At 45.0% G+C, this 18214-nt stretch overlaps 1 protein-coding gene across 12 annotated transcripts in view; it reads left to right on the top strand.

Annotated features, from left to right (window-relative positions):
- Positions 1-18214, top strand: part of USP34 (ubiquitin specific peptidase 34) — a 266169-nt gene that overhangs the window by 100564 nt on the left and 147391 nt on the right. For all 12 annotated transcript variants that reach the window (XM_073339379.2, XM_073339385.2, XM_073339383.2 and 9 more), the window contains 2 exons: positions 781-935; positions 2460-2573. In XM_073339379.2, coding sequence (XP_073195480.1) covers positions 781-935; positions 2460-2573 — 269 coding nt within the window. The remainder of the gene's footprint in view (positions 1-780; positions 936-2459; positions 2574-18214) is intronic.

The following is an 18214-nucleotide window of genomic DNA, read 5'->3' as shown; positions in this document are numbered from 1 at the left end:
AAGAAAGGTTACTTAGCTGTCAGTATGGCACAGAACCTCACAATTTCTCTGTGCCTCAGTTGGTCGTACTCCAAGTTCAGTTTCCACCAATGGCACGCTAGACTCTTTCCCCTTATAGTTCATCTGTTATAGGTTGTCTCTGAATCAAGGTGACCTCAGAATGGCACAAATAGAGGGGTATTTAGGAGCCATAATATCAATAGTCAAGGGCAAAAAATTAGTATAATGTCCTACAGTGCCATTGATAAAATAGTCCACAGTGTTCTCCCTTGAAGAAATCTGCAGCCTAACCAGGAACACCAGTTTCTGAGTGCAAACCAATGAAGTCCAGTGCTTTGATGAGAGCTAAGTGGCTTATTGATCTCCCCTTGAAGGAAGTAACAATCAAATCGTGATATATAATTCTTAACCACTAGCTCCATTTCCAAGTCAAAAATGAAGTCCAGAATGTGTCTAAACACATGTATAAAGTGAGAAACCTCCTACGGTTCGATAGGAATGAAATCCTGGGTGTGTTTGTATGGATATTCACATCATCAAGGACAAAAAGCCATGGCAACTACTCAGTTCCACGCTGCACAAAAATGCCAGAGAGAGAGATGCTTGTCCGTTGATTGCTACGTATGGGAGATAAAAGGTGGTTCTGCTGCTAGACATATTTTTAAAACTTATCATCCTGACAAAGGGTTTTATGCCTTTTCTACCTCTTGTCCTGTTTTAGATAGAATATGCAAATTTATATGACATTATAAAGAAGCATTTACAACATTTTATTTCTAGGGTTGAGTTTAGAACAAGTCGACATTTTATGGCATTGTTTAGTAGAAGATTCTGAGTGCTATGATGATGCATTACACTGGTTCTTAAATCAAGTACGAAGTAAAGATCAGCATGCTATGGGAATGGAAACCTACAAGCATCTTTTCTTAGAAAAGGTATATGAAAACAGTTTTTAATTGAACTTCATTCGAGTTTAAATTTTTTTTTCTGTATCAAAGTGATTTTAATATATTTAAAGTTACTTCTGTGGGAAATCCTGCCCTTTCTGCAGCAATGGTAGGTGCCAGGTGCAATGGAACTATTCTTCTGCATTGTGAGGTGGAGGGGAATCCTATTCAGGTGTCCATCCCATCCCGGTGTCCATCCCATCCCCTCTGCCTGTCTTAGATTTCTAGTCGGCAGTGTCTCTCTGTGCATATCGATGGAGTCGGGTTTCGGGACAGACCAGAGCCAAGCTGCGGGAAGAGGAGGTTTGCCAGTATATGGATCTACTGTTCTTGCCTTCTGTGGAGTGGAGGCACAGGAGCAGCAGAAAGCTTAGGACTTTAGTAGTGGCTGCAAATTGACTGTTACTGCTCCACTGACTTTGAGGGAAGATACCTGTTGTCTGCCACCCTTCTTTCTGACACACCCACTCCCTTTGCTAAAACCGTGACTATTCTGGTTTATCACATGGAGCAGGATTACTAATTGCATAGTAATCAGCCATTGAAAACCTTTTTTGCTAGTGACTTTCTGTCCCTTTTCTTCCTTGGTATACAGCATGGATTGTGTATCCCTCTTTATTTAAGCAGGGGGTGGGAGAAGGGGGAGAATGTCATTTCCCTTTTCTTAACCCCCCAATTTAATCTATTTTTACATTAGACTTCTCACTCCCTCTCTCTTCAGTTTGTAAAGTAGGAAGTATGTTTTCTTAGGTAATCAAATTGATAACTAAAGATTTCGTGTCCAGGATGGAGCGTTTAATTTGAACCATGTTACTTCAATCCAGTAAAATAAAATTATATTCCCCTGATGATATACTTGGAAATTACAAATACAAGGCTGAAAAGTAGAATTTTTCCCTTCTTTTGATACATAGAATTCTTTAGCCACACTTCTATGTGCAAATCAGAATGTACTCCAACAAGTCCTGCACTTTAGCAAATTGTTTCATTCATCTTCAGCAAAACTTACAATATATATCAATTAGTTTTATGTGGTAATGGTCATACTGTAATGGAACTTACAGTAGGCCATGTATTATCTTTTTTTCTATGTACTCTGCTAATTATATAAAGTAAGACTGTTACATCTTGGTATGCAATTCCATTGTCCATAGGTACCCTAGTTGTTTTTAAACCCTGAAGAGTCAGGTATGTTAGCAAATTATCCTGTTGATGACAACAGTTTAAGTGCTAATGTTACAGTGCTGAAAATGTTGTCCAGTCTAAACAGTTTCCAGCACCAATTCAAGGGGGGTCCATTGGGGAGGATTGTCATCATTGGTGGCTTTGTCTGTGCAAAGAGATTCACATCTTTTGCTAAAACAAAACTTTACTGACCTTATAATTTTAAAGTCTGTTTTGTGGTGGTAGTGAAGTTATTGTGTGTTTTGAGAGAATAAGTGCCCTGAAATCATTGTCATCTGTATCATTGTCAATTTTCTTTTCATACTAAGGCATGTTTATTTTATTTAGATGCCACAGCTAAAACCTGAAACTATTAGTATGACTGGTCTGAACCTGTTTCAACATTTATGCAACTTGGCCCGATTGGCTACCAGTGCATATGATGGTGGCTCAAATTCAGAGGTAAGTACGGACATCATGCTACAATTTCCCTTCTTCCCTAAAATTAAGTTAATTCTCTGTACGTTTTTAGCTATATCTTAATATCCTTATTTAGTGAGAGGTATTGATCATGAAGTGGCATTAAATCACAATGCTGTATTGGAGGCAATGCAGAAGTCCACTCTAGTGAGAGCTTTAATAACTATAGGTCTCAAAGTTTTTAGATGCATGGGGGACTGTGAGTGATGCCCCACTTCTTAATGCTTGCATTCCTCTTCTTCATCTGTTGTGGAGAGGAATGGACTATGATTGTGACTCCTCTCTATGCCCCCTGGCAAGGACTGCAGTTATGTGGGTTGTTTTCTAATTTCTCTGGGTAGGGGATTGATGAGAGGCCACAAAGAAAATGCAGGCTGCTTCTGTCCACCCCCTACTGCCCGTGCATGTCTACAGGGTTTTCTCACTCTGGCCATAAATGAAATGTGTTAAATAATAATTTGTTTAGGTAGGTAAATCAGAATAGGTCTTTGTGATGTTTACCTTTAGTAATAATAAATGATAATCTTCACAGACTTAACAACATATTCATTTTGATTAGAAATATGTCGTGATATAATCTATTTTATATTCATATAATATGCTGTAGATGATAGAACATCTCTCCCTGATAGATTCTTAAGGTGTTCTTACACCATAAAGCACCTCAGAAACGTAACCATATTTGAAGTGGACGTTAGCAACCAGTTGATACACTGATGAACAGTATCCTGTGGGGAGGGCCTGTGTGGATATGAATGTGAAAATTTTTATTGAGTTCACTGATGCAAACCTCTGTTCTTGCAACAAGTGCCATGAGATCTTTAATGTTCATGTGTGCCAGACAGGACCTCTGTTTTTAAGGTCTCCTCTGAAAGTATTTCCATTTATGAAAGATGAAAATTTAGCGTCCTGAATTTCACAAATACGCTTTCTCTCTACGATTTAAAAAAAAAAAAAAGCTGGGGGGTGGGGAAGGGGGGATTTTAATGCTGATAATACAAATAGCTTGTGGCTATTCTGCAGTGGAAGATACTTTTAAATAATAAATAACTTACAGTGCATACAAACAGTAACAAATCAGAGACAAAATAAAATAAGTCATTCATCACAATTACATCATTAAAGGTTCTGTCATGCCTATTAGGCACAGTTCTGGGTTGGGATGGTGTAAAACTATCTACTGGATGGGGCGATCCCAGTGGAAATAAGCCTTCTGGAAACAAAATTTCTCCTGGAGATGTCTGGGATGTGACAACTCCATACCATTCCAGCATGAAACTGCCACACAGGAATGATAAAGTCCATAACGATATAATTGTAGCAGCTGGTAGAATTCCTCCATGCCTGCTACCTTTTCACTGGGTGTAGCATGCTAGTCCTGGCATACTGGTCTTGCCTTGCAGACTAATGCAGAAGGAGAACAGGATCGTGTTCCTTTTGGGTGGTGGTTGCCCACCAGAACACTAACAGAGACCAGTCGCTGCACTATGAAGTCAGGAAATGTGATTTATGACAAGGCTTGTGTGTGGGGTGCAAAGAGAGTGAGGAGTTTTTTTGAGTACTTTTTCCTCTCCCCCCCACCTTTCTCTGCACATATGTAAGAGTCTGTCAGAATCTGGCCCAAAATGTTTATATGAAACACTTGTCATAAATATTAAAAGCTACTAAACATGTTGGAAACTGTTTAAAAAAAAAAAAGAAGAGGAGAAATTGTTGAGCTTGCTTATGAAACACATTTTTAATCATTGGTGGTATTTCACTTTCGGTTACTGTACTTTACATTGTCTTTTATGTACAGTGTTGCACATATTAAGACCAAAAGTGGTACTGTTCTTATGAAGTATCCAGGCTGAATTTCTCATAGTGAAAGTTGTGTTTTGTGCTGCTGATGTAGTAAATAATAGAACTAGTTCAGGAACTATTTAAATAAAACAAGAAAGATGCAAATATTTATTATGATATAAATTATATAAATATTTCACTTGCATTGATGAAGCCCATCTAATTTTGGCAATCTATATATAGTGTATTAGAAACATAATTATTTATAATAATTTTTAGTTCTTTGAATGTGTCAATTTGGATTCCACTGTAGTACGCATGTGCCTCGAGCATGTGAGATTGGAGTCTTTTTAATAGCAGTGGCTGCTGGGCCTGCGCGTGCTGCCTCATGCTCACATGTGAGGGCATAAAAGGCAGAGTGGCCATGACCATCTGATAGTTCCCTTTTGCTGCCCCTGGCAGTGAGAGAGAGCTCCGTGGTGTGTATTCTGCTACTGTCTTTAGTGTTTGCTACTCTTCATTTTCAAAACCATCTTGTGAAGAATTTGTTCCCCTTTTTTCAAAACCCCAAACCATGACCTGGTTCAACAAACCCCCTGTACAGTGGGGTCAGGTGTGTAATACTAACTGCCATGCATCGTGACGGACTCTAATGGTATGTCTACATTGCAATGTAAGCCCAGGGTTATTGGGACTCGAGTCAGCTCACCCTGGGTTAGTGAACCCAGGGCTTGAGCATCTTCACAGATTGTTAACCCTATGTTAAGAATTTTCTAACCTGAGCTCGAACCTGGGGTTCTGGAGTCCACACTGCATCATGCAGGCCCAAGTGAAACCAACCGTATCCCAGACTCCCTCCCGAAATGTGGCCAGTCCAGCGCTTTGACGATGGTGCTCTATAGGAAAACTTGACTGTCCACCATGCATGTTTCAGGAAATTTTGCTCTGTAGGATGTGTTGGCAGGCTATTCAGTCATTTTGGTCTGTGCACTCCCAGCTACCATACCCAGCAATGTGGAGGACGGTGTCTTTTGAAGAACTTCTCCTGCTTGAGCTTTCACTCCTGTGTCTGGAAACAGGCAGAGCTTCCATCAGGTGCTGGTGGACGTTTTGATCGCGTCTTGTAACCTCACCAAAGGCACCTGTCAGAGCCTATGATGGAGCACAAGGAAGAGGCGGAGGAGACAGACACGGCAGACCCAAACTGGCTGATGCTGCTTATGATACTTCCCACAGCCACTGATGCGTGCTATGAGGTCCAGTGCTTCTGGAGCACAGTCACAAACACAGACTGGTGGGACCACATCATCTTGCAGAGCTGAGATGACCAGCAGTTGATCCAGAACTTTCACATGAAGAAAGCTACATTTCTGGAGCTTTGTGAGCAGCTTACCCGGACCCTCCACTGTGAAGACCTCATGCATGAGGATGATGTTCCTGCTTCGTTGGTTGCTGTAACCCTATAGAACCTGGCCTCTCCAGACTGCTACATGTCCATTGCCAACCAAGTTGATGATGGAAAGTTGACTGTGGGTAAAATGGTGGCTGAGGTTTTTGAGGCAATTAGGTGTATGGTTTACTCCGCAGTAGCGGATATAACTGATATTCCTGAAGTAACTGCTGGCTTTGAGAGAATGAGGTTTCCAAACTGCACCAGGGCCATCGGTGAAATTCATGTGCCCATAGTTTGCCCTCCTCAAAGAGCACATGAGTACATAAACCACAAAGGGTACTACTTCATTGTTATGCAGGCCTTATGGACCACAGAGGTTGACATATTAATAACAATGTGGGTTGTACTGGGAAAGTTCACAATGCCAGGGTTTTTTTTTCCCCCCCATTCTGGAGTCTATATTTGTGACAGACTGGGACACTATTCCCACCAAATGATGGTGTCATAAATGGAGTCCGTGTCCCCATGGTTTTCTGGGGTACCCTGAGTACCCCTTTTTTCCTTGGTATATGAAACTGTACTCTGATTTCAGAGACCCTGGCAAAAGAAGTTAATTACACTTTCAGTGGTATAGAATGGTAGCTTTATGAATGTGCTTTTTGAGGCAGGGATATGGGGCTCATAGGTTTTGGGGAGTTACAGTGGTTGGGGAGGGGTGGGGGTTGACTGCATGGCAATCGACTTATGAATGACGTGACCACTTATCAAATGTAGCGTGGTGGGAGGTCTGGCATTGATTCACAGTTTGGATTGATGTAAGGAAGTGACTGAAGAATGGATTGATGTAAACAAATGTATTAAGGAATAGTGTTTGCATACTAATTCCTAATTGTCCCTGATCATATGTTTCCCTTTCTTATTTTAAATACACATTGTATGATGTGATGTAGTGATAATATACACTTCTTTGATAAAATAAAAAGCTTTATTTATAAACATGTATTAGAAAAGTACAACAATAACCCATTGCCCGGCATGCCATCTGCCATTACCACTCCAAAACACCAGGAACAACAGAACCTTCAAAAAATCCCCAAAAACCCCAAACCAAAACCACCAACAAAGTGCATGAACAAAAGCAAACAGTGAAACCATGTACATGACAGAAAACCCCTACCATTGCATGACCTCTGTTTTCCTTTCCCTTTCTTCCCTATTTGCTGTGCTCTTGCTGTCAAAGGGGGGGGGGTGGAGGCATCTAAAGAGGATGGGGTAAATATGGAGGGCTACATGGGGCAAAGTTGCTCTGTCCAGCTGATCTTGTTGTCCCGATTGCATGGGCCACACCCAGCCACAGAGTTTTCCAAGATGCTTAGGGATACTGCACAGTTGACTCTTGCAGCCATTAGTGATATGAGTCATTCAAACAGTTCTTTCTGCTGAGCTCTGCCCTCTTCCCTTGCTTCGCAGTTCCTGGAACAGGAATGGTGGCGAAGTGCCTGCTCCCGTGCTGAAACCCTGTCCTCAAGCTGTGCATCCAGCCTGAACCTTTCCTTTTGCCTCTCACTATGCCTTTCCTCTAGCCATGTCTCTCTGTCTCTTTGGTACTGGACTGCTTGTTGACCCTCTCCAGAGCTTCAGCCATAAGTTCATCATGGAAATGCTTCCTCTTGGAATGGTCCATGAAGGTATGTTGGTCCAGACTTCTACTGCATGTGGGCAAGCTGTGGAGATACTGCAGCCACTAGAGGTCATGGGGCCTGGAACAGGACAAGACCCAAAGGGTAGTTGTCTCAAATAGGTCAGTGCAGGAGCACAGAAAAGTTACTTTTGAAAACTGAACTTCAGTATATTATGAGAGGGATGCTTCATACCAGAGAAGCTCCCTGGACACAGCCTGGTTCACCTCAGCGAAAGAAGTGCTGAGACAATTGTAAGTTAAAAATTCAGATCTGTTTTTTGTTTTCTAAAAATTGAAGAACTACGTGGGTTTGGGGTGTGTGCCATCAGTGGCCATGCTACAAAAGTTTTTTCTATTTCAGGCCTTCTGCATTTTGGAGGACATAATAGTTCTTGTGGTGCCCAATTGTCAGAGAGGGAGATGTTATTTTAAGCTGCTGGTGGGAAACCTCCCATGTATGTAGCTGAAGTATTCAAACATATAATGACTGAACAACGCATCTCTGAGTGGAGTGGGCTGGTCAACAGCTGGGATGGCCTTAGAAAATACCCCCGTCCCTGATCTGATTACCTATCTGGAGTTCCTGCTTTAGGAAAAGTTTGCAGCTATCAGCACCTGGGACTGTGTCTTTCTCGTCGTCCCTCCTCTCCCCTGTCACATTTCTGGACAGAATTTCAAACCCCGGTTGAATTTGGCATAAACGATGTTGTCACCTATGGACTGCATGGACTACCTTTAACTGAAATTGACTAGATTTGTAAATGGAAAACATTTCCACCTCCCCCCCCTGCAGTTCGCTGGTTCCAGGCGGCTCATTACACCGTTGAGTGGTTATAGAGTGGTGTACTTACAGACATGGCAATGTAAGGTTATTTTTAAAAAACAGGCATGCCCTGGCAAAAATCTGTACCTTCTTAAATAAAAATTCACTTTCAGTGCATTTTTACTGTTTGCATTTATTTCCTGGTTGCCATTTAGAACTCCAGTGGGAGGGAGGAGGGAGAAGGGGAGGGGGAGATACTGGTGGCGTAGAATCCTCTGTTAGCTGATATGAGCTGCTAGCTGGGGCTTCTAATAACTTTTGCATTGGTTCATAGAATGGAAGTTCCTCCCATTGCTGTATTAATAAACATTAAAATGGAGCCAGAAACTTACTGCACTCAAGGGTGGCTTCTGTCCCTTCCGTGTCTGCTGCAGGCTGCGCAGCGGGCTGTTCTTTGGGGGGTATCAAACAGCTCCTCTGAGTGAGGCCTCAGGATGTTCTGTTGCTGCTCTTGCCCCAGAGCCTTTTCTGGAATCGGTTTCAGCAACACAGTCACTTCTCTGTTCTCACTTGATGCCTGCCACTCGCACCTGTCAGTCCCCATGCTGGATTCTGGGGCTAACAGGTCACCATCCTGGCTGACCAGGTCATTGGTCACCACCAGGGCTCTGGCTTTGGCGCAGTGCTGAGCATCCAGTCAAACTCATCATAAAATGAGCATGATGTTGGTGAGTTACCTGTGGTTCTGGTCCCTGGTTTTCCTTTACTCAGTCTTGAGCTGCTTACTCTGCTCCCTGTGCTGGTCACAAGGTGGGAAATTTGCAACACTGCTAACCTCTTTGCTATTTGCTGGTATACATGGTCTGCTTCTTTCCGTGAAGTGGAGATTCTTGGGCTAGAGAGGACAAAGGAAATTGACTCATGGGATTGTGGAATATTTTTGGTGGATTTCCAGGACTCAAGTTGAGGGGTGGGAGGGGAGGGCTGCGTCAACACTGCAAAACAATAGGGCTCGAACCCTAGGTCCCAGCTTGACTCGGACTCAAACCCTTCAGCCCTGCAGGATCCTAGGACCCTAGGTTTGAGCCCAAGACTGAGAGATTTGTGTGTAGATGGAGAGGGGGTTTGGGCTGAAGCCTGAGTCTGAGCCCAGGCTTACATTGCAGTGTAGATAGACCCTAAGATATCTGGATTCAAACCCTGCTCTTCATGTGACGGTCTTATCCTACTTACAGATGGCCACATAATTGCTGTGGGGAAAGCCAAATCCCAGATGTATGTTCAGTTTGCCACTCCTTTTCCTCCAGAAACGAAGTCCATAGACCTTCATTTCAGACTGCGTCTACTAGAGCAGTCTATGCTGATTTGGAGGAAACTGAAACTACCAAACCACCCTTGGCTAGTGTCCCCTCGAGAAGGCAGCCCACACTGTGGTCCAGTAGCGGAAAAAGGCAGCAAAGAAAGCACCGAGATCCACTGGCACGAGCAGCCTTGACACCAGTCCAGTATTGTCAGACCTGGACAATTCCCCCAACACCAGAGACAGTCATTGAGAGGCAGGGCCAGACAGAGCATAGGCAGAAATAAAGCTCCAAACATCACATGGGTCTGTCTTAGCAGGAGGTTCGTAAACACCAGTCTTCCAGAGACACAACCTCAAAGCCCTCTGTGGCTTCAAGGACTAGAAAGACAAGCTCTGCTGGCAGAACACACAGAAGGAATGTCCTGATACTGATCTTGACGCCAACATCTATACCTTCCAGCTCTAGCGCCAAGGATTGAACCCATCACTGCCACAACATATATACTGGAGGGGGTGTATCCCCACCTGAGACATCCTCAGCATAGAGACTATTGTTGGCACTGGCTCCCCTAGGACCAAGATCATGTCGTACTCTATCACCTCTGTTCAAGGAAATATGCTCCTTGTGATCATTGGCCATTTGTTCTCACCAGCATCGAGCAGGGAGCCATCTCCCCTGTGTTTGGGAGAGGATCCAACAGAAAATACTGAGGGCTCCCTGTTCAGTGCTCCACCACAAATGAAACACAAGTGGCAGTGGACTGGCCAAACTCAACCCAGCCAGTACCCGTACAACATGCTGCCCTGCCCATACTGGGGATTACCTTTACTCCTGTCTCAAAGCAGATTCCCCCTCCCACTTTTTACTAAAAAGTTCTAGCAGAATCATGAACCAGACCTTCCATGCTGGAGCCAGATTTCAGTCTCTTTGAACAGGTTGAGATGGCACTGGCGGTGCTTCAGCAGTTGTCATCACTGGTTGAGGCAATAACGACAGCTACAATACTGCCACCAGACTATTTCAAAAGTGTTCCAGGACCTCCTGGAACAGATTGACCCAGATTGAAGAGATTCTGGATCCCAAGACCTTGGTGATTCCAGGTAATATTCTGTAAGCTCTTTGACATCCTGAAATTAACTCCAACTGGGATTGCCCTCCCCATTAGTGGGGGCTGTGCTCAGCCCAGCACAGGAACTTTGGCAGACCCTGGCCACTTTCCCTTCTACATCAAAGAGGGCAGAAGAATGGTACTTAAAACATTTTATGGCTATCCTCATTCAGGGTCACTAGTGATATCTGTGGAAGAAGAAAAATAAACATTAAGGGCACACCGAAAGAGGAGACCATAAGCGGAATCTTTTCGGACACAAGTAATATTCTTCCACCTCTCTACACTTAGAATCATAGAATATCAGGGTTGGAAGGGACCTCAGGAGGTCATCTAGTCCAACCCCCTGCTCAAAGCAGGACCGATCCCCGACTAAATCATCCCAGTCAGGGCTCTGTCAAGCCTGACCTTAAAAACTTGTAGGGAAGGAGATTCCACCACCTCCCTAGATAACGCATTCCAGTGTTTCACCACCCTCTTAGTGAAAAAGTTTATCCTAATATCCAACCTAAATCTCCCCCACTGCAACTTGAGACCATTACTCCTTGTTCTGTCATCTGCTACCACTGAGAACAGTCTAGAGCCATCCTCTTTGGAACCCCCTTTCAGATAGTTGAAAGCAGCTATCAAATCCCCCCTCATTCTTCTCTTCTGAAGACTAAACATCCCCAATTCTCTTAGCCTCTCCTCATAAGTCATGTGTTCCAATCCCCTAATCATTTTTGTTGCCCTCCGCTGGACTCTTTCCAATTTTTCCACATCCTTCTTGTAGTGTGCGGCCCAAAACTGGACATAGTACTCCAGACGAGGCCTCACCAATGTTGAATAGAGGGGAACGATCATGTCCCTCGATCTGCTGGCAATGCCCCTACTTATACATCCCAAAATGCCATTGGCCTTCTTGGCAACAAGGGCACACTGTTGACTCATATCCAACTTCTTGTCCACTGTGACCCCTAGGTCCTTTTCTGCAGAGCTGCTGCCGAGCCATTCAGTCCCTAGTCTGTAGTGGTGCATTGGATTCTTCCGTCCTAAGTGCAGGACTCTGCACTTGTCCTTGTTGAACCTCATCAGATTTCTTTTGGCCCAATCCTCCAATTTGTCTAGGTCCCTCTGTATCCTGTCTCTGCCCTCCAGCGTATCTACCACTCCTCCCAGTTTAGTGTCATCTGCAAACTTGCTGAGGGTGCAATCCACACCATTCTCCAGATCATTTTTGAAGATATTGAACAAAACCGACCCCTGGGGCACTCCACTTGATACCGGCTGCCAACTAGACATGGAGCCATTGATCACTACCCTTTGAGCCCGACAATCTAGCCAGCTTTCTGTCCACATTATAGTCCATTCATCCAGCCCATACTTCTTTAACTTGCTGGCAAGAATACTGTGGGAGACCGTGTCAAAAGCTTTGCTAAAGTCAAGGAACAACACGTCCACTGCTTTCTCTTCATCCACAGAGCCAGTTATCTTGTCATAGAAGGCAATTAGATTAGTCAGGCATGACTTGCCCTTGGTGAATCCATGCTGACTGTTCCTGATCACTTTCCTCTCCTCTAAGTGCTTCAGAATTGATTCCTTGAGGACCTGCTTCATGATTTTTCCAGGGACTGAGGTGAAGCTGACTGGCCTGTAGTTCCCAGGATCCTCCTCCTTCCCTTTTTTAAAGATGGGCACTACATTAGCCTTTTTCCAGTCACCTGGGACCTCCCCCGATCGCCATGAGTTTTCAAAGATAATGGCCAATGACAGTTGGCATTCGCCAACTCCTTTAGCACTCTCGGATGCAACGCATCCGGCCCCATGGACTTGTGCTCGTCCAGCTTTTCTAAATAGTCCCGAACCACTTCTTTCTCCACAGAGGGCTGGTCACCTTCTCCCCATGCTGTGCTGCCCAGTGCAGTAGTCTGGGAGCTGACCTTGTTCGTGAAGACAGAGGCAAAAAAAGCATTGAGTACATTAGCTTTTTCCACATCCTCTGCCACTAGGTTGCCTCCCTCATTCAGTAAGGGGCCCACACTTTCCTTGACTTTCTTCTTGTTGCTAACATACCTGAAGAAACCCTTCTTGTTACTCTTAACATCTCTTGCTAGCTGCAACTCCAGGTGTGATTTGGCCTTCCTGATTTCACTCCTGCAAGCCCGAGCAATATTTTTATACTTATCCCTAGTCATTTGTCCAATCTTCCACTTCTTGTAAGCTTTTTTTTTGTATTTAAGAGCAACAAGGATTTCACTGTTAAGCCAAGCTGGTCGCCTGCCATATTTACTATTCTTTCGACACATCAGGATGGTTTGTCCCTGTAACCTCAATAAGGATTCTTTAAAATACAGCCAGCTCTCCTGGACTCCTTTCCCCCTCATGTTATTCTCCCAGGGGATCTTGCCCATCAGTTCCCTGAGGAAGTCAAAGTCTGCTTTTCTGAAGTCCAGGGTCTGTATTCTGCTACTCTCCTTTCTTCCTTGTGTTAGGATCCTGATCTCGACCATTTCATGGTCACTCCCTCCCAGGTTCCCATCCACTTTTGCTTCCCCTACTAATTCTTCCCGGTTTTTGAGCAGCAGGTCAAGAAGAGCTCTGCCCCTAGTTGGTTCCTCCAGCACTTGCACCAGGAAATTGTCCCCTACATTTTCCAAAAACTTCCTGGATTGCCTGAGCACCGCTGTATAGCTCTCCCAGCAGATATCAGGGTGATTGAAGTCTCCCATGAGAACCAGGGCCTGCAATCTAGTAACTTCTGCGAGTTGCCGGAAGAAAGCCTCGTCCACCTCATCCCCCTGGTCTGGTTGTCTATAGTAAACTCCCACCACGACATCACCCTTGTTGCTCACACTTCTAAACTTAATCCAGAGACTCTCAGGTTTTTCTGCAGTTTCATACTTGAGCTCTGAGCAGTCATACTGCTCTCTTACATACAGTGCAACTCCCCCACCTTTTCTGCCCTTCCTGTCCTTCCTGAACAGCTTACATCTCCATGACAGTACTCCAGTCATGTGAGTTATCCCACCAAGTCTCTGTGATTCCAATCACACCATAATTCCTTGACTGTGCCAGGACTTCCAGTTCTCCCTGCTTGTTTCCCAGGCTTTGTGCATTTGTATATAGGCACTTGAAGTAACCTGCTGATCGCCCCTCTTTCTCAGTATGAGGCAGGAGCCCTCCCCTCTCACGTGCTCCTGCTCGTGCCTCCTCCCAGTATCCCACTTCCCCACTTACCTCAGGGCTTTGGTCTCCTTCCCCCAGTGAACCTAGTTTAAAGCCCTCCTCACTAGGTTAGCCAGCCTGCTTGCGAAGATGCTCTTCCCTCTCTTCGTTAGGTGGAGCCCATCTCTGCCTAGCACTCCTTCTTGGAACACCATCCCATGGTCAAAGAATCCAAAGCCTTCTCTCCGACACCACCTGCGTAGCCATTCGTTGACTTCCACGATTCGACGGTCTCTACCCAGGCCTTTTCCTTCCACGGGGAGGATGGACGAGAACACCACTTGCACCTCAAACTCCTTTATCCTTCTTCCCAGAGCCACGTAGTCCGCAGTGATCCGTTCAAGGTCATTCTTGGCAGTATCATTGGTGCCCACATGAAGAAGCAGGGAGGGGTAGCGATCTTAGGGCTTGATGAGTCTCGGCAGTCTCTCCGTCACATCGCGAATCTGCGAATCTTAGCTCCTGGCAAGCAGCAGACTTCTCGGTTTTCCCGGTCGGGGCGGCAGATAGATTACTCAGTGCCCCAAGGAGAGAGTCCCTGACCACCACCACCCGCCTCCTTCTCTTGGGAGTGGTGGTCGTGGAACCCCCAACCCTAGGACAGTGCATCCCATGCCTTCCAATCGGTAGAGTCTCCTTCTGCTCCCTTCCCTCAGACGTATCATCTGGTCCACTCTCTGCATTAGTACCTGTGGAGAGAACATGAAAACGGTTACTTACCTGTATCTGCCCTGCTGGTACATGGACGTTCCCCTTTTTTCTTCTGGAGGTCACATGATGCCAAATTTCTTCACCATCCTTCTGTCCCCGATGTGCAGCCTGCTCTGAATCTTCAGAACCTTGTGCCCGTAGAAGCCTATCCTGACATCCGTCCAGGAAATCTTCAGTTTCTCTTATGCAACACAGGGTCAATACCTGTTGCTCCAGACCTTGAACCTTCTCTTCCAGTATGGAGACCAGCTTGCACTTTGTATAGACAAAGTCGCATCTGTCCTGTGGAAGAAAGACAAACATAGCACATCCAGTGCAGGTCACAACAGCTGAACACCCCCCCATCCATATTACCTTCCTTCTACGAGCTTCCTCAGGAGTTGTAGTAATTACTCAGAGAATCCGGCAAAATGTAAGCCTCAGTGGGCTCTCCCCAGGCAAACTCCCTGGCAAACTCCTTTTGTTAGCTGCTCTGCTGTTCGCTGCTCAGCTGGTTCGCAACTGACTGGCTTTTTGTGCAGTCAGGCCCACTTAAGGCTCACCTGGAACAAAGCACACCCAGTTCCCCCCCTTTTCAAACAACCAATCAAGCACACAGTCACACTGTCCTCACAACAAACACTCAGATACTCATCAACACAGCCTCCTTAATGCAGCCCTTAGCGTACCTCCTCTCAGGCAGATCCCAGGCAAACTCCTTTTGTTAGCTGCTCTGCTGTTCGCTGCTCAGCTGTTTCGCAACTGACTGTATCTCAAACTACCAGGCTGTCTTACATGAAACAGAATTTTCTTATTTGAGAATTACCTCCTCCTTAATCAGAATCCCACAGGAAACTGAGGAATTGAAAGACGTTATAAAGGAAGGCCAGATGGTTACAAAACCAGTTTTACAAATAGCCATGGATACATCAGACCTGACTGCCAGGTCAATGGTTGCTGCTTTCACCATGAAATGAGCCTCCTGATTATGAGTGTCTAACATCCCTAAGGAGGTGCAGTACACCATTGGGGAGTTTGCTGTTTGTGGGATGGAGTTATTCAGAAACTGAATGTATGAGGAATTCCATTCACTTAAAGATTCTAGGGTCATGCTACGATCACTAGCAGTTTATACTTATCTCTCTGCTATAGGCCCTACAAGTACCAGTCTCAACAGAAATGAAGAACACCATCATACTCTGAGTCCACAACCTGAGAACTCACCCAGAAAGAGACCCCAGTACTCCAAGAGACGCCCTCCTTTGTCATGCACCCAACACCACCTTAGAGGTCGCAGGTTTGATGGGAATGTCTGGAACTACACTTGAAGCAAAGTGAAGCCTCTTATGATCTTCGGAAGCTGCCTTGCCCCTTTCCACTGGGTTTCTTCACACTACACACAGTCAACCTGTGGAACTCTCTGCCAGAGGATGTTTTGAAAGCAAAGACTATAACAAGTGTGACAAGCTCGGGCCAGATGGCCACAGGAGAGTAATAGAAGGAAGATATATTAGCCCCAGGTTAATCAGGACCCCTTTCCCTGGGTAAGGTAACAGAACAATCAGGAATCCTCTGGAGACAATGAAGACCCGGAGTAGAGAGCGGGCCCGGGTTCCCCCCAAACCTCCCAACTTCTGACACAAGTCAGACACAGGAAGAGTCGAACTGGACTGTGGGTTCAGAAAAACGGCCAAGCTGAGGGCTGCCGTGAAGCTCCAAGGCAAGCAAATACGCCAATAAGCGCAAGACCCACCAAGGTAGAGGAGGAACTTTGACCACACAGGGCTCAAAAAAACTACATAAATGAATGGAGGATAGGTCCATCAATGGCTATTAGACAGGATGAGCAGCGATGGTGTCCCTAGCCTCTGTTTGCCAGAAGCTGGAAATGAGCGACGGGATGGATCACTTGATGATTATCTGTTCTGTTCATTCCCTCTGGGGCATCTGGCATTGGCCACTGTCGGGAGAGAGGATTCTGGGTGAGATAGACCTTTGGTCTGACCCAATATGGCCATTCTTATGTCAGTGAAAGCTTATTTTCTTGAGTACAGAGTTCTGTCACTTCCGTTGTTTAGTAAACTAAATAAAATCAGATCCATCGTTGAGCTGATATTTTATTGGTGGGGATTCCCACAATAGACCTGTTCACCACCAAGGAGAACATCAAGTTCCAGAACTTTTGCTGCACAGCGGGCATGAACCAGTGTTCATTTCTGGATGCCTTCCTTCTACTGTGGAATTGAAGCCTCATATATCCATTCCCGTGATTCCAAAGATGAAATCCAAAAATCAGGCAGGGCAAAGCCATGGTCATCCTTGCAGCTCCCTACTGGCTGAGACAGTTTTGTCTGACAGACCTACTAGAGATGTCCCTCCATCCCCCTATCCAGCTCCCAGAATGTCTGGACCTGATTTACAGAAGCACAACACTGCAACCTGAAGTCATTTAATCTGACTTCATAGATATTAGCTGGCTCAATACCTTTGAAAGAGATCCAAGAGATCCTGATCCAGTGCAGAAAGACCTGTGTACGAGAAGGATTTATTCCTCAGAATGGAAGGGGTTCTCTATATGGGCAGCCCAACACAATCTGGACCTGTTGCCGGCTCTGATCCCGAAGATCCTTGATTTCTTTTTGCGTTTAAAGCACTCTGGCCTTTTGTTCAGCTCCATTAAGGTCCACATTGCAATTGTTTCGGCTTGCTATCATCCTATACTGCTGCGCTTGGTCTTGTCTCACCTGCAGGTATTGAAGTTTCTCAATGGCCTGTTACATATTTACCCACTGGTCATGTTAATGGGCTAGTCAAGTTACTATTACAACACAAATCCTCTAGTAGGTCAACCAGATACACGCCCTTCCCCCCTCATCCTCCGTATCTATCACTGCAGGTGATGATGACTGTCAGTGTACTAGAAGGCAAAAGTAAAGGTGCGAACAGAACAAGGTTTATTAAACAAAGGATTCCATAACCAATAACAGTGAACAAGCAATAAAGGACTCTGATGTTAACAAACGAATAAGCTTGAAGCCAAGGAACCCAAGCAATACAGATGGTTGGTAGGTATACAATAAAGCAAGAAAACTAATACATCACCATGTCTCTGGCAAACATAGTACAGAACAGGATCATGCAAGGACTCAGGGACAGGAACTCGGGAATACACAGGAACAGCGCAGGAAATCAGGAACGATCGGGAACAACAGGTAAATAGGTCTTCTGCTCTTCTTATATGGTCTTTTGGTCTTGACTTGACGTCTCTGCTTGGATCACACACATTAGATACTCGGCTGCTACTGGGGTGGACATCACAGAGTGCTGTGTGCTAAGTCCTTATATAACCTCCTGTCTCTAGGCAGATTACAGTTGTTACATATGATCAATTACTGCCTTAATTTCAAAAGGGCACCAACTTAACAAACAAGAAGAGGTACCAACATGGAGGCCAAACAACAACCCTGGAAAAATAAAATAGCGATTTAGGAATTGGCCTTACAGTCAGAGAATCTACATTTGCATGAATTGCAAGGGGACTGGGGGAGACTCTTGACCACTCCATCCTTTATGCCCTCAGAGTAGTGTGAGGAAGCGCAAAGCACATGCACAACCCTCATGGCAATTGGTGTTCAAAAGATACTGAGATTGTGGACATCAGGCATATGCACATGTACCGTGGGATCCAACATGATGAT

This window comes from Lepidochelys kempii, chromosome 3 (genome assembly GCF_965140285.1).
Source record: "Lepidochelys kempii isolate rLepKem1 chromosome 3, rLepKem1.hap1, whole genome shotgun sequence".
NCBI lineage: Eukaryota > Metazoa > Chordata > Testudines > Cheloniidae > Lepidochelys > Lepidochelys kempii.
The sequence above is the reverse complement of the archived record's forward strand: the minus strand, read 5'-3'. Positions and strand labels throughout refer to the sequence as shown.